This window comes from Sinocyclocheilus rhinocerous, unplaced genomic scaffold (assembly GCF_001515625.1).
Source record: "Sinocyclocheilus rhinocerous isolate Xijiao unplaced genomic scaffold, SAMN03320098_v1.1 scaffold1359, whole genome shotgun sequence".
NCBI lineage: Eukaryota > Metazoa > Chordata > Actinopteri > Cypriniformes > Cyprinidae > Sinocyclocheilus > Sinocyclocheilus rhinocerous.
This window is the reverse complement of record NW_015664682.1, coordinates 80,979-103,564: the sequence shown is the minus strand read 5'-3', so window position 1 is coordinate 103,564 and position 22,586 is coordinate 80,979. Positions and strand designations below refer to the sequence as shown.

Sequence of the window (22,586 nt, the reverse complement as noted above, 5' to 3'; positions counted from 1 at the left end):
ACAAATTAGGCTATAGTGGCATTCATTATAAACAGAATACAAACGTCAAGCTAAAATGAATTTATTAAAATGAAACTAAACGGCATTGCGCTCACAAGCCTCTCTCATTCGACATCCAAATGTTTCCATTTTTTGCCATATAATATTTGGTTGCTAAACTATTATCCGTGATGTAAACAAGGCTTTACTTCACACTTGTGTTCCAATATCCACGTAAAGCATTATCCTTCATATGCGCAAACATTTTTATTTTATTTGACCCTTTATCTATATGCATTCATGAATATGCAGATTCTCTGGAAAGATGTCAAATAAACTGGGCTGTGAACAACATTTTCATGACTTTATTTTATTTCCTGTAATAAGTTCTGCAATAAGTTGTTGTAGATTGCACTGATTTAAATGCAATCAGAGTTGGATAAAATGTGTGTGTGTGTCTCTGTGTGTGTCTGTGTCTGTGTGTGTGTGTTTGTGTATGCGTATGTGTCTGTGTGTGTGTGTGTGTGTGTGTCTGTGTGTCTGTGTGTGTGTGTTTGAGTGTGTGTTTGTGTATGCGTATGTGTCTGTGTGTGTGTGTGTGTGTGTGTCTGTTGTGTGTGTGTGTGTGTGTGTGTGTGTGTGTGTTTGTGTGTGTGTGTGTGTGTGTGTGTGCATTCAAAATTCAGTTTTATTTTTTCCCAATTTTTGTGTTTTCTGTAGAATTTTTCTGGATTCCATTTTAATGGTTTAACTACATTTAATAATCAAAAAACAAGTCTAATCAATTGAATTCATAAAACTTTAACAGTGCAACAATTTATTAAATGTTAACAATAACAGTGTACAGTGAAATATTTTTTTCAGAAATTCTTTGTTGTCTCTCTTTTTATTTATTAATTTTTTTGGATTCTGTGTTTGCATAAAATGTTAATAGTTTAATCTTTTAAAATGTAATCAAATCAAAATTCAGTGATATTAGTGATATTTCTTAAAGATACATTTAGTCAAAACTAGTGAATTAGACTTTTTGTGTTTTAGTAAATTATTATTATAACTCATCAGTAATATGTGGCACTGAATGCCATATTTATTTTGCAGAAGTGTGATTATGAATTTATAACATTACATGTATGTAAATGTATTTTTAGGACATAAAAATATATTTTATATTTACTTTATTTTGTATGTAAAAAAAAAAAAAAAAAAAAACTTTTTGAGTGTTGAAGGTGTTTTGAGAGAGATTCTTGTGTTCTGTGTGTTTGTAGTGTTCAGTCGCTGCTGTAAGGACGCCGGCTTCTTCATGGTGTTCAGGTGTCGAGAGGAGAACGCCGCTCTGAAAGAGTGTCTGACGCTACAGTGAGTCTTCATCATCCACCGCATTCACTCTCAATACATCACAGCTGTTTATCATCAACTCTTGAAGGGGGAAAAGTCTAAATGGTCCAGTAAAAACCTCTGGTCTAGTTGGTCCTAAAAAAGCATTGCCCATCATTCTCAGGCTGAAATATTTGCAGAAAAAACTGAAGTAGTTTTGTATGTATTATTTTTTACTTTATTTGTATTATCAGCTGTTTGTTACATAGTTTTATTATTTTAGTTAATTATTGGAATGGCTTTATTCCTGAGTTCCATGATATATACATAAACAAATATCTACCATAAAAATCAGGTTTGAAAACATGGTTTATTTAATCAAAATCTAAATGGTCTAGTTGGTTGATCCTAAAAATGCATTATGCATCATTGAAATTGCCAAAAAAAAAAAATGTCATAAGTAGTTTTTTGTGTAATATATTATTTATTATTAAGTCTTTTAAAATATCTGGTATTTTTTGGCACATGGTCATATGACGTAAAAATTTAGATAACTTCACGACATTCACAATACAAACATTCATGAAATTAGTCAAAAGAATAAATTAATTACCATGCATATTATGTTTGATGGTTCATTTAATCAAAATATTGAAACAAAGAAGATTCTAATAACTGTTTATATTTTTTTTTGCATCCTCAGATTCCAGATTTTCAAATATTGTCCTATCATAACAAACCATACATCAATGGAAAGCTTATTTATTCAGCGTTCAGATGATGCATAAATCTCAAACATTTTGAAAAATTTACACGTTAAGACTGGTTTTGTGTTCCAGGGTCACATATTAATACACAATTTAAAATTCAAGATGTTTGTAAAAAAAAAAAAAATTTTAAAAATTTACCGTGAAAATCATAAACTTGGATGGAATGGTGTTTTTGTTAGCTGCTGTGTGATTGTGTTCGTTTGGCTCTCAGTTATCAGGATCCTGCGTTCTTCGAAGAGTGCAAACAGGAGTATCTCAGAGAGAAGCAGGAATACAAACAGACTGGGATTCCAGCCAAGAACAGAAAGCAGAAGCTTCCCACCAGCATGTGATGAAGAACACTGCAGCGAGGAGGATGAGGATGGACCATGAAAATCATTTCTGGCGACGCTGTTGTCTCTGATGGACGTTCTCGGCGTCTGTTGGTTTATATTCATGATTAGCTCTCATAAATCATCTCTTGCACCTAAAGCCTAATAAAAATTCATAGAGAATGTCTTTGAATCACATCAGATGTGTATCGACCCACCGACCCCCGGGAATTACTGCCACAGAACCTGCTCTTTGTTTGTTTGTTTGAAAACACAACCTCAAGAGTTATTCATGATGCTCGTGTTTGGATGATTTTCAATCAGTTTGTGCTTCAGATTCAGATTCAGTGTCTATAATTGTTTCTAGAACTGTAGCAACATTTTTATTTTTTAAATTCAGAATATAATTATATAAATTACTGGTGATATTGTGAACTTTTAATAAAATATTAGACGTGTGTGTATATATATATATATAATTTGAGGTCAGTAAGATTTAATGTTTTTAAGAAATCTCTCCTGTTCACCAAGGCTGCATTTATTTGATCACAAGTACAGTAACAAAAATTGTGAAATATTATTGTGATTTAAAACGGCTGTTTTCTAAGTGAATATCTGTTAAACTGTAATGTATTTCTGTGATGCGCAGCTGTATTTTCAGCATCATTACTCCAGTCTTCAGTGTCACATGATCTTCAGAAATCATTCTAATATGCTGATTTGCTGCTCAAGAAACATTTCTGATTATTATCAATGTTGAAAACAGTTGTGCTGCACAATATTTTTGTGGAAACTGTGATACATTTTATTTTTCAGGATTCACAGATGAATAGAAAGTTCAAAAGAACAGCATTTATTTGAAATCTTTTAAAGAAATCTTTTAGAACATTATAACTTTAAATTGCTTAATGCATCCTTGAATGAAAGCATTAATTTATAATCTTACTGAAAATAGTATGATGTTATCTGTTTATGAAAATGCAAACTTAAACTCAAAGTATCAAATGTGATCCCCATAAAAGCTTGAAATATTCATAGCTTTACATCTGGATTATACAGATGCAGATGCTCTTATATGGATAGTTTAATAAACTGTGTGCCATATGAATATGAGAGAAGAAACAATAACACTCAAAAGTAATAGAATGGTTTGTTGGTGCTGAAGGTCGTAAGAGCATCAGATAGCATTTATAGTTATCCTTCAAATGCAAAGTTACAATAATTACACAAGTTATAATCACATCTCAACCCTCCACAGATACAGTAACATTACATCAGACCTTTTAATAACCTTCACCCTTAAACTGAAGCCAAAAAATGATCACATGAATTCATTTATTGAATATTTACAAACTTTTCAGGATTAATAATCCTAAAAATAATCTACTGTACATTGCATTTTGGTTCACAGATCTGTCGCAGTAGAGCCGGACATGTTTCATGTGAAATCACGCTTCCAAACGTTTCCGGTGTGCGTCTGTGAATCCGATTGTGGTCACATGACAGCTGTCAAATCAAATCTGCAAATGCATTACAAGCTTTTAAACACAAGATATCCTTTGATACCACTTTGTTTCTCAAAGTCCGGCCTGTAGAGCTATTATAAGTTTATATACACATACAATCGATTTTTCATCGTCTTTGTGCTTCACATTTCTTTTGACAGAACGCAGTTGGTATCGAGACGAAACTTTTTACTGTGATCTGTAAAAATCACAGTAGAAACACAGACTGCTTGTGTCTCTGTACATTATTAATGCCTTTAAGGCAGCTTGTCTCAGATTTTGGCCGTATGTATTTTTTACAAACATCTTTGAATGCAAAAATTACTTTAAATGATGCATCAGTGCACACTATGATAAAGAAAAAAAGAAACATCATTTTTGTAATCATTCACCAACACGTAAAATTTTGAAGAAACCCTTTCACAATCATGGAATGATGGATTTCTGATGGATAAAATCTAGTTTTCTTAACAAATACTCATCAGATTACAGAAGTAAAATGGCTTGTTTCATGTTGACTTTAAACAGGGTTGCCACAGCTTTAGTTTCTGATTCTTCAAGAATTGCTAGAATCACAAATATAGCTGCAAGCAGCAATTAAGGAGCCGAGCATGAACCTGAAGATGATCAGAGTAGAATTTGTTGAAAATTGGACCAATGGTCTAGGAGGAGTACGAAAAAATTTTTTTCAGAGGAACTAAAAACGGCGGACGGGAAGTTGGGCCAATTATGGTATAATTGGTATCGACGTTCTGAGCATAATCTAAGGAATCTATTGAGACCAGTAGGCAAAAATATTCAAAAGTTAATAATTTTTAAAGTGTCATTATAATTGCCCAAAGCTTTTTGACTACCTTCAGGGCATGGTGCCGATGACACATACAGAGTTTTGAGTTTTGTAACAACACACCAATGCATTTGTAAAAAAAACAGCATTTTACGATAAAATTCAAAATAGCTGACATGGGAATATTGGGTATCGTTCAACTTGGTGTCGTCACGAAAGTAAAATGACAAGTCTTGTGATTTTTGGCCAAATCATTCAGAAGTTATAATCAAAAATATCCATTTTCAAAACTCCTGTCCACTAGGTGGAGCTGTGCAGGTAACCTCAGATCATGGTTCTTATAACACACACCAAGTTTGGGTTAAACACGCTAAAGCATTGAGGAGATATAGCCTCATGTTCATTTTGGCGTGCTCTTCGTTTAATTCGTTTGTGTTATTCAAGAACAGTTTATCTAATCAACTGGATTTCCATAACTTTTTGTTGCCATGGTCTGAAGATGACCTGGTTAAAACTTAGTGAAAATTGGAGCAACGGCAGAGGAGGAATTAAAAAAATTCAAAATAGCGGGAACATTTTCATGACAGGAAATGATGCCATGGTGCGCAATCAAATTGGCATGAGCCAAGGAATCAGAGGAATTTTATGTCCGAGAAATTCTGAAAAGCAATTTTGATTTTTAAGAGTAACTTTCATTTCTGAAAGTTAGAATTTTGCTTCTAGACCTTGCAGTTCAAAAATTATTAGCATAAATGTCATTGCAACTTTGAGCTGTTGGTGGCGCTAGGGAGTTTGAGTTAGAGACTCCAAATTTGGTGTGATTAATGTTGAGACTGTCTTCTATCAGTGTGCCAAATTTCACAACTTTGTACCATACGGTTCTATGGGCTTCCATAGACTCAAGAGTGGCAGAAGAATACAAAAACTAACACACAAGTGCTTGGCCCCTAAAAGAGCAAATCATTTACTATAGAAAGACTTTTTAATATAGAAATTTCCAGGTTGACTGTGAGACCCTGTTTAAAGCTAAATAACTTGCACAAACCCACCTGCCGCCCACAGATCCACTCATTTATTGACTAAATCTAAACACTAAAACATTGTTTTCTCTGATTTGAACAGCAGTATGGAACGGGCATCAACACATGACAGACGTGTTTCTAAAGAAACAACCTTCAAGGAGTGCTTGAGCTACTAAAACCTTCCCTTTACACATTCATAAATACAAGACAGGATCCGTTACGCTTAATAGAATCGACTCGACCCAGGAGATGAACACAAGCCTATAGGAGATAGGGTCAGGAATAGGGTTGGGAACCGAAAATCAACTCAAATTCCAGAATCGGATACTAAAGGTCAGGAATCGGTCAAATTAAAAATTAAATTTGCCTGTCAATTCCTGTGTGTGCATCTTTTTTTTTTTTTTAAGGGGCTGTTAAAAATGTATTTGATTCATTCATTCAAGAGATTCATTCAAAAGCACTGATTCATCCAGTAATGAAACAAGTACATCTTGAGTGAGTCATTGAATCATTCCATTCATAGATTCCATGAGATTTTGTTTAGTTGTCTAAAGTTTTTTCTTTAGAATTGTGAGAGAACCACAACCTCCATTTAAAAGTCTCAATTTATCCAGAATCGTGCAGCTCTATTTTGCACACAAACATCTCTTAATCGAGTCCAGTTTTTATGTAGCCTGCTGATTTTTGTTCACAGTATTCAGCTGCAATTAAATGTTTTCCAAAAAGAGACTCTGGAGCATTCTCAATTTCAAAAAGTTGACCCTTATGACTGGTTTTGTGCTCCAGGGTCTCAAATATGTTTGATATCTAAATGTTTGGCTTAATCGCTAAGAATCGGAATCGAAATTGATCAAATTCAAATGATACCCAACCCTAGTCAGGAACGCGTCCTCTCAAGGGTTTCTCCATCCCAGTCTGCTCGAGGTATTTGCTCATCCGGGATCATCCAGAGAGGGATGTGTGTGTTAAGGCAGGTAAGGTGTGGAGGGCCGGGGCCGGGATTCAGTACGGTTGGCCCCAGTCTCCGACGGGGCTCTTGGGCTTGGTTTGGTCCCAGAACAGAGCATCACTGGGTCGAGGAGGGCTGGGGAAGGACCAGGAGCTGTCGTCCAGCGAGCTCATGCGTGGGGGGGGATTGAGCCGCACGCCGGGGCTGCCCAGCGGGGCCGGACGCGGGAGGGGCCAGGGGTCCTGGGGGCCGTCTGGGACCGAGGGCAGCGGAGGCGCGCTGGGGGGACGAGGGACACTGCTCTTCTGCACATCATCCAGGCACTGCACTGGAACAGTTGAAGCAGCTGAAACCGACAGCCTCCGGATTTATTACACACCTCAGAAACTCCCACAAACACACTACAGCTACAAAACATGCTGCCTACTGAGTGCTCTCACAACAGCCTGACTGACGGATATGAAAACATGCAAAATAAAATGAGAGTTTTAGGTAGTAGTAGTATGATATCTAAAATAATAAATATATATATATATATATATATACACACACACACACACATAATCGTTTATTTTATACATGTTAAATACATCATTTGACTCACCTGGCTATAAAGTTTGAACTCAAACCAGATCACCAGTGAGAGCAAGCACTATTTTTACCAGCACAGATGGCGAGTGCAGTAACATAAACAAGGCATGCATTAGTGCTCCTCGGGGACGCACAGATTCACACACATCACTAACTCTCTGCTTCTCATCTCACGAAACAACGAGGGGCTCATTTGAAAACTGATTATGTTGCCGATCTCTCAGAGGAATATACGGGCTATATCTTAAAGAAAGCCCGCCGTCTCCAGATTCACTGAAATAAACATGGAGCTCTTCCTCGTTTTTAACACTCATTCTAATTTGCACCTTTTGCTTTTCCTCTGCGACACACAGGGAATACTGACAACCCCAGAGCCTGAAAAGTGTGTTAAATGGCCTTTGTTTAGTAGCTCAGGTATGTGATGAATGTCGAGTGACAGTCTGTATATCATCCTGCCTCATATTTTTCATCATTTTACCGATATAATAGATACACTATTCTATAAAAGTTTGGAATGATTGAAGATTTTTTAAAACGTTTTTGAAAGGAGATGCTGATTTGCTGCTCAAGAAACATTATTATTATTATTATTAATGTTGAAAACAGTTGTGCTGCCAATTTTTTTTTTAAGGAAAACACTACCATTCAAATGTTTGGGATAAATAAAGGTTTTTAAAAAAAGAAATTAATGCTTTTACTCATCAAAGACGCATTAAATTGATCAAACGTGACAGTAAAGACATTTCTAATGTTCCAAAAGATTTCTAGAAATAAATTACAGTTTAACAGATATTCACATAGAAAACAGCTGTTTTACATTAGAATAATATTTAGCAATTTTTACTGTATTTTTGATCAAATAAATGCAGCCCTGGTGAGCAGAAGAGACTTCTTTCAAAAACATTTAAAAAAAAATTATTTTTCCAAACTTTTTCTCTCAAATAACTGAAACACTGGTAACACTTTAAGGACCAATTCTCACTATTAACTAGCATGCATATTACTAGCATATTGGCTTTTATTTTGACTTATTATTGGGTTTATGAGTACTTATAACGCTCATGTTAATGCCTTATTCTGCATGAGCATATTTTAGATCCCTTAACTTAACAACTACCTTACTCACGATTAAAAAGGAGCACACAATAAAAGTGGATGTGCTTTATTCTCTCATGCGCCAAAAAAGACCAAAAAAAAGATCCTTTTTATATTTAATAACATGAATCTAATAATTATGGAAGCTTATTTCCACTACAGAATCAAAAAATGATTTATAATAATAATTATAATAATTATAATAAATCGCAATTCTGAGTTTATATCTCACAAGTCTGACTCAGAAATGTCAAGTTTCTAGAACTGTTAACTTACAACGGTCAGAAAAAAGTCAATTATGAGATAAAAGTTGCAATTACTTTTCTTTTTTTTTATTCTGTGGCTGAAAAACAAACAAACAAGTGTAAGAAAAAGTCAATTGCGATATAAACTCAGCTCTGAAAAGATAAATCTGAATTGTGAGATATAAACTCTATAACATATATATAACATCTTTTGGCGTAAAAAAAAATAGAATTGCAAGATATAAACTTCTAAACAAATTCTAAGGGAAAAAAATTCTGAATTAAGTAAAAATTACTTAAAATTGCAAGATATAAACTCACAATTCTGAGAAAAGAAAAAAAAAACAATTGTGAGATAAAAAGTTGCAGTAACCTTGTATTTTTTTCGTTAGAGGAAGTAAAGAACAGCTCTGAAAAGATAAATCTGAATTGTGAGATATAAACTCTATAACATATATATAACATCTTTTGGCGTAAAAAAATAGAATTGCAAGATATAAACTTCTAAACAAATTCTAAGGGAAAAAAATTCTGAATTAAGTAAAAATTACTTAAAATTGCAAGATATAAACTCACAATTCTGAGAAAAGAAAAAAAAACAATTGTGAGATAAAAAGTTGCAGTAACCTTGTATTTTTTTCGTTACAGGAAGTAAAGAAAAAAGCAAGAATTGCGAGATTCAAACTCACAATTACACGTTTATATCTTACAATTGCAAATTATAAAACAATTCTGAGAAGAAACATTCAAATCGTGAGAAAAATAGAATTTTGGGATAACAATTTCCTCTTTTTTTATTATTCCGTGGTGGGGAGAAAAAAAAAATGCAAGAAAAAAGTAAGAATTATTAGATCTAAACTCACAATTACAAGTTTACAATTTACAAAAACTTCAAATTGGAAGACATAAACTTGCAACTGCAAGAGAAAATGTCAAAACTGTGAGATAAAAAGACACAACTACATTGTTTAGTAATTGCAAAAAAACTAAATTACTATTTTAGAAAAATACACGTATAAGTGCACAACACTATTTATACACTCATACATTTATTCATCTAACACACATACTTAAGTTTACATTCTGAATCTGCACATAATATACCTGTACATACAAAACTGTCAATTTGTATATAGTTATTCCCTATTGTTCTATTTTTATTCTTTTATTATCTGTGTTTTGTCCTGTCTCTGTCACTCTGTTGCACTCCGGAAGCTTCTGTCAGCTTCTATGTGTAAACATACCTGGCAATAAAGCTGATTCTGATTCGGAGATTGTTATTTTGTTGCAGAAAGCTTATTATGCGGCGACGGTCGTGATATGACGTCATGCTCTGCAGCGTCTTTTTAAAAACCTAAATTCAACACATAAACAATAATAATACACCTACAATGTTAATTCAGATAGGTCTTATTTTGTTTTCGATACGATACCGATATTTTTCAAGGCAGTATCGTCGATATCGATACGATACTTCTGAACTAAACTTTTAAATTATGAAATTTATTAAATTACTAAGAGTAAAATGGGTAATGATAACCACTTAACTTTATTTAAAACGCATTTGAACATTCAATACGCCTTAATTGTAACTTATTAGGTTATATTTTTGTTTACACATGGTTCAAATGTGTTTTTTTGTTTACACATGATTCGAATCTACAAATACTAGAGTTGAACTACGGTCACTTTAGTAAAACCATGGTTCAGTTTCATAAGGGTCTGCCAGTGACAGGCTGTTGCACGCATAAAATGCAACATTTTTATTCTTACAGTGTATGATTTATATTAACATTACAGAATAGAACGTGATCAATATTATCTTTCAACGTTCAATTTCAATAAATGTAATCGCACAAACTATGTAGGCTAATTTCAATTTGTTTATTGTGAAATAACTCAAACATGCATGTATTTTTTTTCTTCTGTCCTCTGATAAGCATTGTTCTGGGCTGCCGTTCCCAAAAGCTTTAATGCTTTCTTATGATACTTTTGGGAAGCGCAGCCCTGTTTGAATGCACTGTCAGAAGTGAGTGAATGCTCTCTGTGATGGATTGGTTCTGTCTTGCAACATTTGTGTGTGTTCAGATCAGATGAGCAGGAAAATAGTTCCATCCTACACAATTATTTACTAACATAGGTTATTCGTCCAATTCAATGCATTATTTTTTTTGTTAAATAAACAAAATCACTGGTAAATAAAACACACCTTAGTATCGATATTTATTGTTTGAGTATTGATACTTTCGATACTCGCATCAATACTTCGGATCGATACGCCCATCCCTAGAACGCAGCGAAATGCAAAAACCTTTCGTTTCCGGTCTGGCGCAGTCGCATGCGCATGAATGGAATTGAATGGAACGAAGAGTGTAAGGTTAGTGTGACCGCAGTGTGAGAGCGCTGGTGAACTCACCTCGTCTGAAGACAGGCAGCGCCGGTCTCTCTCTCATCTTCCTCACCAGCTCCGACTGAGACCGAGCGACTGACTGCAAACGGGACACTTCACTGAGGATGCCCTGATACGACTCAACGATTGCCATCGTCCTAAACACAACACACATCGCTTTTACTAATAACACTCATCTTTATGCATTTTAAGTTGCACTGTTGTTTACGTGATACAGCATGGTTGTGTATATCAGGGTTATTTTTTTTGTTGTTTTCAAATGTGTCTATATAGTTTTTATTTCAGTTTTAGTTATTTAGCAGGTTTTTCTATACATATGAAGTATTTCAGAAATACACTCCCAGTCAAATTCCCAGTACGTTTTTTAATGTTTTTTAAAAGACGTCTCTTCTGCTCACCAAGCCTGCATTTATTTGATCAGAAATACAGCAAAAGCAGTAATATTGTGAAATATTTTTTACTATTTAAAATAACTGTTTTCTATGTGAATATCTGTTAAAATGTAATTTATTTCTGTGATCAAAGCTGTATTTTCAGCATCATTACTCCAGTCTTCAGTGTCACATGATCTTCAGAAATCAGTATAATATTCTGATTTACTGCTTAAGAAACATTTATTATTATTATTAATGTTGAAAACAGCCGAGTAGAATTTTTCAGGTTTCTTTGATAAATAGAAAGTTCAGAAGAACAGCATTTATCTGAAAATAGAAATCTTTTGTAATCTTACTGTTCAAAAACGTTTGACTGGTGTTGTATATCTTCACTATAAAAATGCCTAGAAATATATAAAGAAAGAAAAAAATTATATTTTTATAATTGTGAGAACCCTTCCCTTGATTTACATTGGTGAAAATGAGATATGTGTCCATTATTTGAATAATAAATGTCATTTCATTGATCGTCTCATTATTGTTACAATCACCCCCTCTAGTGCACACTGTCAGCACTGCAAGCACCATTAAACACGGAAACATTCAGCGAAAATTAATGCCATAAATACCTGACGTCTGTCAAAGCTTCATGAGACTGATCATCATCAACTACACAGTTTTCACAAACATCCTGTAACGAGAAGAACATCATGAGACACGCCTGATATTTTATTTAAATAATAAAATATATATAAAATTAAATAAAAAATAAATATTACATATATTATTTTAAACATAAATATAATCAATTTATTTACAATGTTATACTTTAATTAAAATAAATAGTATTTATAAAAATGTAAAATAAATAAATTTATTAAATATAACATATGTATATATATATATATATTTACATTTAGTCATTTAGCAGACTCTTTTATCCAAAGCGACTTACAAACGAGGACAATAGAAGCAATCAAGACCAACAAAAGAGCAATGATATGCAAGTGCTATGACAAGTCTCAGTTAGCTTAACGCAGTACACGTAGCAAGGATTTTATAAATAATATAATAAAATAAAAAGAAAACAGATAGAATAGAAAATGAATAGAGCAAGCTAGTGTTAGAGGTCTATATATATATATATATATATATATATATATATATACACACACACATATACTGTATATATATAACAAGACATAAATAAATGTACATGATGTATTATTATATATATATACATATATAGCAGGTGTGTAACAGGTGTAGTGCAGGTGTAGCAGGTGTGTAACACAGATGTAGTGCAGGTGTAGCGGGGCTGTAACACAGGTGTAGCAGGTGTGTAACACAGGTGTAGTGCAGGTGTAAAACACAGGTGTAGTGCAGGTGTAGCGGGGCTGTAACACAGGTGTAGCAGGTGTGTAACACAGGTGTAGTGCAGGTGTAAAACACAGGTGTAGTGCAGGTGTAGCGGGGCTGTAACACAGGTGTAGCAGGTGTGTAACACAGGTGTAGTGCAGGTGTAAAACACAGGTGTAGTGCAGGTGTAGCGGGGCTGTAACACAGGTGTAGCAGGTGTGTAACACAGGTGTAGTGCAGGTGTAAAACACAGGTGTAGTGCAGGTGTAGCGGGGCTGTAACACAGGTGTAGCAGGTGTGTAACACAGGTGTAGTGCAGGTGTATAACACAGGTGACAGGTGTAGTGCAGATATATAATGCAGGTGTAGTGCAGGTGTAATAGGTATAGTGCAGGTGTAGCAGGGGTGTAACACAGGTGTAGTGCAGATATATAATGCAGGTGTAGTAGGGGTGTAACACAGGTATAGTACAGGTGTAGTAGGGGTGTAGCACAGGTATAGTACAGGTGTAGCAGGAGTGTAACACAGGTGTAGTGCAGCTATATAATGCAGGTGTAGCGGGGCTGTAACACAGGTGTAGCAGGTGTGTAACACAGGTGTAGTGCAGATATATAATGCAGGTGTAGTGGGGGTGTAACACGTGTAGCAGGGGTGTAACACAGGTGTAGCGGGGCTGTAACACAGGTGTAGCAGGGGTGTAACACAGGTGTAGTGCAGGTGTAGCAGGGGTGTAACAGGTGTAATGCAGATATATAATGCAGGTGTAGTGGGGGTGTAATAGGTATAGTGCAGGTGTAGCAGGGGTGTAACACAGGTGTAGTGCAGATATATAATGCTGGTGTAGTAGGGGTGTAACACAGGTGTAGTGCAGGTGTAGCAGGGGTGTAACACAGGTGTAGCGCAGATATATAGGCTAATGCAGGTGTAGTGCAGGTGTAGCGGGGCTGTAACACAGGTGTAGCAGTGGTGTAGCACAGAGGTGGAGACGCACCTGTCCGGCCCTGCAGAGCTTGTGCAGCGCGTCGTTCTCTAACTGTAAGCGCTCCAGCTGCTCCTGCAGCGAGTGGATCTTCATTTCACTGCTGCATCTGTCCACCTGCCAGTAATCCGCCGTATCCGTCAGACTCTTCATCACTGACAGGAGAAAAACAGCATTACAACAACTGCTGAACTGCAATATTCAATGCAACAGGCCATGCTGAACATTCACAATATACTACATACTAATAATTTGTTCACATCATCACAGCCTCAATGTGTCGTATTTCATTTTAAAGTGTTTTAGTAAAAATATATTTGGATAGATCTTACTGTTTATATGCATTGTTACACCAGAATAAAAATTAAGTATCATTTTTGTGTTCATTTGCTGAGAAAGTTAATTATTTAAACTAGGTTTTTACTGTATCTTAGTAATACTATTAATATTTTACTAGTAACATTAAACAATATAAAATGTAATTAATAATTCATAACTTGACTTTTTTACTAGCCACTCTTAATGATTTAATAATTCAACAACATTTATTATTTTTCTAACAACACAATATTTAATACATTAATCATGTAATAATATTTAATTTAAAATAGTAATATTTAATTTTAATAATTTAATATGCATTTAATTTTGCATTTAGTTTATGCATTTATAAATAACATTATATTCCTTAATATTGCAATAATATTTCATGATAACTGAAGAATACTTAATTTAATATAATTTAATTTTTCGAGAAACAGTGCAGAAAACATACCAACTTGATTTTTTTCTTGAAGAATATTTAATATTTTACTAGCAACTTTTATTCATATAAAATAATTTTGTAATTCAATAACGTAAGAAATATTTAATAATTTAATACTATACTATTTAATCATTTAAAATGTAATATTATTTAATAAACGGATAATACAGAAAGCATTTGCAGCAACATTATTCACGGATTTTGTACAGTATGATCTTTATAAACACGAAAATATGAATATCTCACCTTGGCTTGTTTCCATCTCCGATCTGAGCTGCAGAAGCTCCAGTTCTTTGGCCTGCAGCTGCTCCGTCAGATGCTATGCTTGAGGTATTCGGCCAATCACAACGCACTGGATAGCTGACCAATCACAGCACACCTCGCTTTTCAGAACGATGAGCTTTGTAAAAATCAACGCGTTTCAGAAAGGCGGGGCATAGAGGAGAAACAATAATGTACAGTATGTGGAAAATAATGTGTTTTTTTAACTTTAAACCGCATAAACATTTCATTACACCAAATAATGTTCTTTTTAGCAGCATCATATGACCCCTTTAATAATTCAACAATATAGTGATTTTAACATTTTACTACTAACATTTAATAAACTAACATAATTAAAAATAGTTTTATATTTTACTAGTGATATTTAATAATTTTATACAATAAAATAATCTGATATTATTAATAATAATAAAAAGTATTATTATTATTTCAATAATACAAATTTAATATTTTACTAGTGACATTTAATAAACTAACATAATTAAAAATAATAATCCAATAATATAATACTTTATATTTTACTAGTGATATTGAATAATTTTATACAATAAAATATTTTTATATAATTATTATTAATAATTATTATGATTATTTCAATAATAAATATTTAATAATTTACCAATGACATTTAATAATGTAATATAATTTGTAATATTTTAGCACCATAATTTATAACAGCACAATAAAAATGATTTAATAATACAACTATAGCCATTTTAATAATGTAAGAATTTTCAAAAATATAATATTCAATGTTTCAATAATAATAATAATAACACTTAATGTATATGATATTCATCAACTTAATATACTATTATAATTATTAATAATTATAATTATTTCATCATTCAGAAATGCAATACACTTGACAGCGAATAATTCACGTAAATCCTCAGTGTTTAACCCTTCGTGCTCCACAGACTTGTGTTGAATGTGTTAAACACCTTGTCCTCCAGCTGCTTGACTCTCCGGCGCAGCAGGCCGTTCTCCTTCTCCGTGTCTCGGAGTCTCTTCTTGATGTCCTCGTAGGCGGTGACCAGAGCGAAGTGAGACGCCACCGACTCGTCTCCGGCGCACGCGGACACGGGGCTCTCGGGCGAGACGTACGCCGTCTCATGCTTCAGGATACAGATATCATCATCCACCGCTGGAGACTCCATACCAGAGCTGCACAACACAGGCTTTACATCAGGACTGCATTCACTCGCATTCAAAATAAAGGTCTGTCTTTACGTAACACATGTGGGTCAAAGACGTTAAGACGATTAAGGTGATTTTATCTCCATAGAAAGCACATTGAATGTAAGCAAAGTGTCTACTTTTAAGTGTTTGGAGAATAAAATGTTACAATTTGGTTGAAATGATGTTACATTGTCATTCGGTGTAACACTAATATTTATGTAAAAATTCAAACGACATGCTTATTCTGACGTGTACATATTAAAATATATAAAAGAATAACAGCATATTAAATTTTATTGTGTTTTAAATTAGTAAAAATTCTTACTGATGATTGGGCGAAAGCTAGGATAGAATTAATTAGTTTTTGGGGTGAAAGTTATTAGTCTTTTAATATGTCATAAATTGATTTTTGTTTGTTGTAAATATGCCTGAGAAGATTGTTACACTGAATTATAGTTTAGTGGGTCTCTTCTGTAAATCTGGGGAAAATTTATGATATTTATTTTTTTGCTCGGAAAAACAAAAACAAAATTGCATTTAAATTAAACAGAAAATTTTATAAAAACAATTTGGGGAAAAACAACAACAATTTAAAGCAGTATTACACTTATTGTTTTTATGCTTAAACCCTTTTTCGTCTTTGACCCGTGTGTGTGTACTGTGTATTTGTTATGCATATATAAACACACACACATACATAATATGTTAGGTTTATATATAAAATATTAATATTTACATTAGTGCAGTAAAACGATTAATCGCATCCAAAATAAAAGTTCTTGTTTACATTATATATGCGTGTATATTTATTATGTATATATAAATACAAACACATGCGTGTATACATTTAAGAAATATGTTATGTTTATATATTCAATATATTTATATATAACAAATTTTGAAATATATAATTTACATAAATATTATAAATTTAATTTACTTTTTATGTTCTGTCCTTTGAGATGCATGAAAGTTGCTATTTAAGTAAACTTTATTATTATTATTATTGGCCACCAATATAGAAAGTAACTGTAACTGATCACTGGACCATATTAATATTGTAATAGTTTGTATTATTATGTTGTCACTTTGAAATCAATCAATCAATAAAAGTCACATTTATTTATATTTCTAAAGAACATTAAAAACATGCATTATATCACGCAACAAATAAATAACACAACATGCATTCAATTACAAGAGTTTATAGTAATGCGTCAGAGAGTTTAAAACATTTAATGCACAACAGAAAATTATTATTATTATTATTATACTGGCCATTAGTGCTGATATAGACTGTTGTGGCTGATATTGATGGATCGGATTAATAATTAATGTTTAAAAATCAATCAATTAAACAACAATCATTCAGAATTATTTCTACAGAACATTAACAACAACACTGTTATATTATATTATTATGAACATCAGTTTGGCTGTGCCAAAATTTAGCCTATAATAAAAATACTTCGATTTATGTGCAATTTTATAATATTTTATAATGCCTTAAATATGAATTATATTCCAGTATAATATAGTAATATAATATTGTATTGTGTAGTACAGCATTGTGAAACCAATTATAATTTCTAACAAAATTGATAGTGTAAAATATTACAATATTAGCATACTCAATATACTGCAGTATTTCCTCTCAATCAGTAGAAAATATGCTTAACACCCGATCATGCATGAAAAACAATACCGTCATGTACCGTGAAGCCGGTATCATTTTGAAAAATACCGTGATATCAATTTTTGGTCATACCGCCCAGCACTAATACATAACATGTTAATATTAATCTAAACTATGAATGAAGAGATCATATGACAGGGCTTTTATTATACAGATGGTTTTCTGTCAGTATTGATCAGCCTTTGGTCAAAGTGAAACAGAAAGAACATGACAACAAGCGAAGAGCAAAATAAAACCGCGGATGAAGATGAAAACAAAACCAATCATAACAGCTCTTGAACTAATCTATTAAAGTATTAGAGCAGGAATAGCGAATGTCATTCCCCGCAGCACATAAAAACACACACGAGAGGCTGCACACGACAAAATACTGACAGACATCAGAAAAGCCGTGTGTTTATGTTCATACGCTGCATTATTATGATGATGTTTGATATGAAATATGAGAGCAGCACTCACCAGACAGCAGTCAGCGCGGACAGCAGACACCAACACGAGAATAAACCATGATAAAGCGAGAAAAACAGCGAGTGTGAGAAACTAAACAACACAAACACTCTCCAGGAAGTGCTTCTCTCCGCTCGCTGGACTTCCGGCGGAAACGGATCTGCGTCGCGCGCGAACTTAAGCCAGACGCGGTTCCCGCTCGCGTGCTTTGCTTAAAATCCGAGAAAATCTATATGTTTCGATTTTTTAATGGTTAATGGTGATATTCGCGTTATTGTGGAGTTTTTTTCGGCGTGTCGTTGTGATGCAGTTACAGCAGAGACACACGAATAAATAATCAATAACTAAATAAATAATAAACACACAATAACAGTAAATACAAACATAACGGATTTATAAAAGTACTAGAAACATGTATTAAAGGATAAAATAGTGGAAGTTTGCTGTGAGCAAACGGATCATCATGGTAACTGCTTCAATCTCGTTTTTTATTTTAATTTTTTTTAGCTGATTATGAAAATTATGATTATGAAAGACAGACTTTATTACACCAGACTGCTTACAAACACACAGCAACCATTTCAAGTAGATGCCCAAAGCATAAAAGGAAAATATCAAACATATTGTAATTCTGTAATAGTAAGCTAGTAAGCAATAGTTTGTCATATTTATTGTGATATTTCTAGTCTTCTATACTTGTACTTCTAGGGACTAGTACATCACTTTTAACCACGAGGTGGCGCTGCGCACAAAACAAACCAACCGCCATTAAAGCAATAGTTTTGCCAAAAATGAAAATGTGCTCATCCTCAGTTCATGCGAGACGGACTCTCATTCTGACGGCACCCATTCACTTGCAGTGAGACACTGATGCAGTGCTACATTTCTCCAGATCTGATGAAGAAACAAACTCATCCTGATCTTCAATGGTCTGAGGGTGAGCACATTTCCAGCAATTGTTCAGTTTCAGGTGAACTGTTCCTTTAACAGTTTCGTTGGTTTCCCAGCAGACATTCTTCACAGGCTCACAGTTTCATAAAGCATAAGGGATTTATTCTGACATAGTTTTTATGCTTTATGTAAGGCTGTAATGCACCTTATGAAACAAACTCAAACTCTGAGCCCAGTGTGTTTGTTATAAGCTCAGAACGGTTTCTGTTTCCCTGAAACTCTTGCTTTCTCTGAGTGGTTTGTGTTAATGATTGACTGATGCTTAGAACGCAGGATGGCTGATGATGGCACATAATACAAATGAACAATTAAATGACAGCAAATTTCCTAAAATGAAACGAACACTTATTTTATACCTTAAAAAAAATCATTATAAATATAGTTTTATCACCCAAGTGCCCATGGTTTTCGGGCTGATGCCAAAAAGTTTCAAATGTTAAATATTTAAAGATAGTAAATAACACATGCATAATTTCTGCAATTAAATGTATATCTATTATACAAAATGTTTACTAAAATAATTAGAAATAAAAAATGATTTGAACTTCACAGTTCTGTGAAATAAACAGATTTATACTTTAGATTCAGTGTTTTTCAAAAAATAAAGATGTTAAAATCATGACTCAAAAGAAAGTAAACTCTGAATATGATTATATAAATATAACAGAAAATTGCATGTAGCGCTGCCTCAGCTACCAAAACTTAGTTTTCTAATTAAGTCATAAAAATATTATTAAAAAAAGTTTTTTCCCATTAAAATAAATTAAAGGGATAGTGCATCATTTACTCCCCCTCAAGCTGATCCACACATTTATGAGTTTCTTTCTTCTGTTTAACATTTTAAAAAAAAGATATTTTGAAGAATGTTCATAAGCAAACAATTGCTGGTAGCCATTGACTTCTATAGTATGGAAAAAAAAAATACTATGGAAGTCAATGTGGACCAGAAACATTTTCAGTTTTTTTTTTTGTTGAAAATTCATATTTATATGAATGCATTTGGCAGACGCTTGTATCCATTGCGTTCAGGTCTATATACAGTACGTTTGATCAATTCATGCATTCACTGAGAATAAAACCGCTGAACTTGGTGTTGCGAGCAATTTGTTTCTTCATTGATCAGCTGGCACTAGTATTTGCATGATTTACACTAAGAGTGTAAATGACTTTAAACAATTACTCGACCAGAAAATCCAAAACAGACACAGTTTAATGAAAAACAACGTGTTTTATTAGAAACCCCAAACCCAGAAACACAGCGCCAGCACTGCATGACAAACAATTCAACATGTGATCACAGATATTAAATACAGTAAAAAACAATAAGCAGTAGTACAATCACTATCACACAGCAAACTATTTTTCCTTTTCAAATCCTTTTTGGACACAAATCAGTAAATCATTCGTCCTCTAAGTGCATTTTAAAACACAGTAAAGACACTAAACCGTGAGTGTCAGTAGTAGTACTCAAGGGCTCGTCTCAAATCTAGTGTGCTATGTCGCCTACGTAGGCAGCATGCTTGATCCTCAGGGCTTGAGCAATGTGTTCAGGTTCCATCAGGCCACTGAAATGCTTACAGTTACTGGAAACGGGAACTAAACCACCAACTCCTGCCTCAACTTGTCTTCTTTACAATTACTCTTAGCAGAAGCTCTGGAGCCGCTCGCAAATGAGGAAGAGATCAGGTTCTGTCGAAGTGAACAGACGAGTCAGGGCAGTTTCGTGTTGTTCTTATCAGCGGTGTGAACGGCAGGAACTGGTTTGCGCTCAGACGAAGGTCCACACCTCCAGATCCCGGACGGTGAAGTCGTGATGGAGGCTGAGAGGACGGTTGCAGAAGGTGCTGCATGAGTAACTGGAGCCGCGATACAGATCAGAATCCAGCCACAAGCCAAACGGACCCCTGAACACACACAAACAACAGAGCATTCACATTTACATGCATGCATTTGGCAGATGCATTGCATTTAAACTATATGTGACCCTGGAGCACAAAACCAGCCTTAAGTGTCAATTTTTCGAAATTGAGATTTATGCATCATCTGAAAGCTGAATAAATAAGCTTTCCATTGATGTATGGTTTGTTAGGATAGGACAATATTTGAAAATCTGGAATCTGAGGGTGCAAAAAAAATCTAAATATTGAGAAAATCATCTTTAAAGTTGTCCAAATGAAGTTCTTAGCAATGCATATTACTAATCAAAAATTAAGTTTTGATATATTCACGATAGGAAATTTACGAAATATCTTCATGGAACATGATCTTTACTTAATATCCTAATGATTTTTGGCATGAAGGAAAAATCTATAATTTTGACCCATACAATGTATTGTTGGTTATTGCTACAATTAAGACTGCTTTTGTGCTGCAGGGCCACATATTTGCTCAGTTCATGCATTCACCAGGAAATTCTACGTGAACTATTCGTATTTAAATAATACGTTTTTTCAGAATTGCAAGAATATAAACTCAGAATTCTGACTTTTTTTTCTTTAAATTTCAAGTTTATATCCCACAATTGAGATTTTTTTTTGTTTCCGCCACTGAATAAAAACAAAAAACAATTCTGAGTTTATATCTCACAATTCTGTTCAAAAAAAATAAATAAAATAAAATAAATTGAGCGTTATAAACTCAGAATTGTGAGAGAAAAGTTGCAATTACCTTTATTTTATTTTATTTTATTTTATTTTATTTTATTTTATTTTAATTTAATTTAATTTAATTTAATTTAATTTTTCTGTGTCAGAAACAGGCTTCCATAGATATCAAGTAGTTTTGTTTTCCATAAAGCAGAAGCTGAAATATGATGTAATGCTGTGTTTAACAGACGGATGGAAGTCATGAGAGCGTGAAAGATGACAGTTGCTCAACAGACTTTTATTACACTTCCACATTCAGAAAGCAGAAGTGGCAAATAGTAGTGTAAAGCAGCTTCCCCTTTAGTCTTATGAATGGCGGTTCACTAACGTTCAAACGTGATTAAAAAAAAAAATGCTTTTATTCATCAAAGACACATTAAATTGATCAGTAAAGACATTTCTAATGTGACAAAAGATTTCTATCAGATGCACAGACTGTGATAAAGCTCTGTTATTAGTTTAATGTTGAATGTGAGATGATGAAGGACTCACCCTCCTCCTCCCATCTGCAGAGAGTCCAGGAATCCTCTCACAAAGTAGGAGTTTTCTCCACTCCAGCGGAAGATCTGCAGAGGAACCAAACACAGGTCAGAACCAGAACCAGACTCAGAACCAGACTCAGACTCAGAACCAGAACCAGAACTAGAACTAGAACTAGAACCAGAACCAGAACCAGAACCAGACTCAGAACCAGAACCAGAGCTAGAACTAGAACTAGAACTAGAACCAGAACCAGAACCAGAACTAGAACTAGAACCAGAACCAGAACCAGAACTAGAACTAGAACCAGAACCAGAACCAGAACTAGAACTAGAACCAGAACCAGAACCAGACTCAGAACCAGAACCAGAGCTAGAACTAGAACTAGAACTAGAACCCGAACCAGAACCAGAACTAGAACCAGAGCTAGAACTAGAACCAGAA

General features: G+C 33.9%; 3 protein-coding genes across 3 annotated transcripts in view; 1 reads left to right on the top strand and 2 right to left on the bottom strand.

Moving 5' to 3' along the window:
* LOC107730286 (COX assembly mitochondrial protein homolog) overlaps positions 1–2,792 on the top strand; it is a 7,074-nt gene extending 4,282 nt beyond the window's left edge. The window contains exons 3-4 of the mRNA XM_016541073.1: positions 1,245–1,335; positions 2,275–2,792. Of these exons, the coding sequence (XP_016396559.1) occupies positions 1,245–1,335; positions 2,275–2,395 (212 nt within the window). The 3' untranslated portion in view covers positions 2,396–2,792. The remainder of the gene's footprint in view (positions 1–1,244; positions 1,336–2,274) is intronic.
* A 3,651-nt stretch (positions 2,793–6,443) lies between these two features.
* On the bottom strand, positions 6,444–18,200 carry LOC107730284 (5-azacytidine-induced protein 2-like). Its single transcript, XM_016541071.1, has 7 exons — positions 18,079–18,200; positions 15,686–15,908; positions 14,703–14,775; positions 13,703–13,845; positions 11,982–12,043; positions 10,985–11,115; positions 6,444–6,983 (listed from the first exon to the last, which is right to left on the bottom strand). Exons 2-7 carry the CDS (start codon positions 15,899–15,901, stop codon positions 6,691–6,693), a joined length of 918 nt encoding a protein of 305 aa, XP_016396557.1. The 5' UTR covers positions 15,902–15,908; positions 18,079–18,200; the 3' UTR covers positions 6,444–6,690.
* Positions 18,201–20,233: 2,033 nt separating this feature from the next.
* Positions 20,234–22,586, bottom strand: part of LOC107730291 (nuclear receptor coactivator 7-like) — an 8,233-nt gene continuing 5,880 nt past the window's right edge. The window contains exons 6-7 of the mRNA XM_016541082.1: positions 22,155–22,228; positions 20,234–20,921 (exon numbers count right to left, since the gene is read on the bottom strand). Of these exons, the coding sequence (XP_016396568.1) occupies positions 20,786–20,921; positions 22,155–22,228 (210 nt within the window). The 3' untranslated portion in view covers positions 20,234–20,785. The remainder of the gene's footprint in view (positions 20,922–22,154; positions 22,229–22,586) is intronic.

Excerpts from the sequence above, each read along its gene's own strand:
- LOC107730284 (XM_016541071.1), bottom strand. The coding sequence starts at position 15,901 with ATGGAGTCTCCAGCGGTGGATGATGATATCTGTATCCTGAAGCATGAG. Across the intron at positions 12,044-13,702 it reads AGCTCTGCAGGGCCGGACAG|GATGTTTGTGAAAACTGTGT; the intron begins GTGCGTCTCCAC and ends TTCTCGTTACAG. Across the intron at positions 6,984-10,984 it reads GCTGCCTGTCTTCAGACGAG|CTGCTTCAACTGTTCCAGTG; the intron begins GTGAGTTCACCA and ends TGTCGGTTTCAG.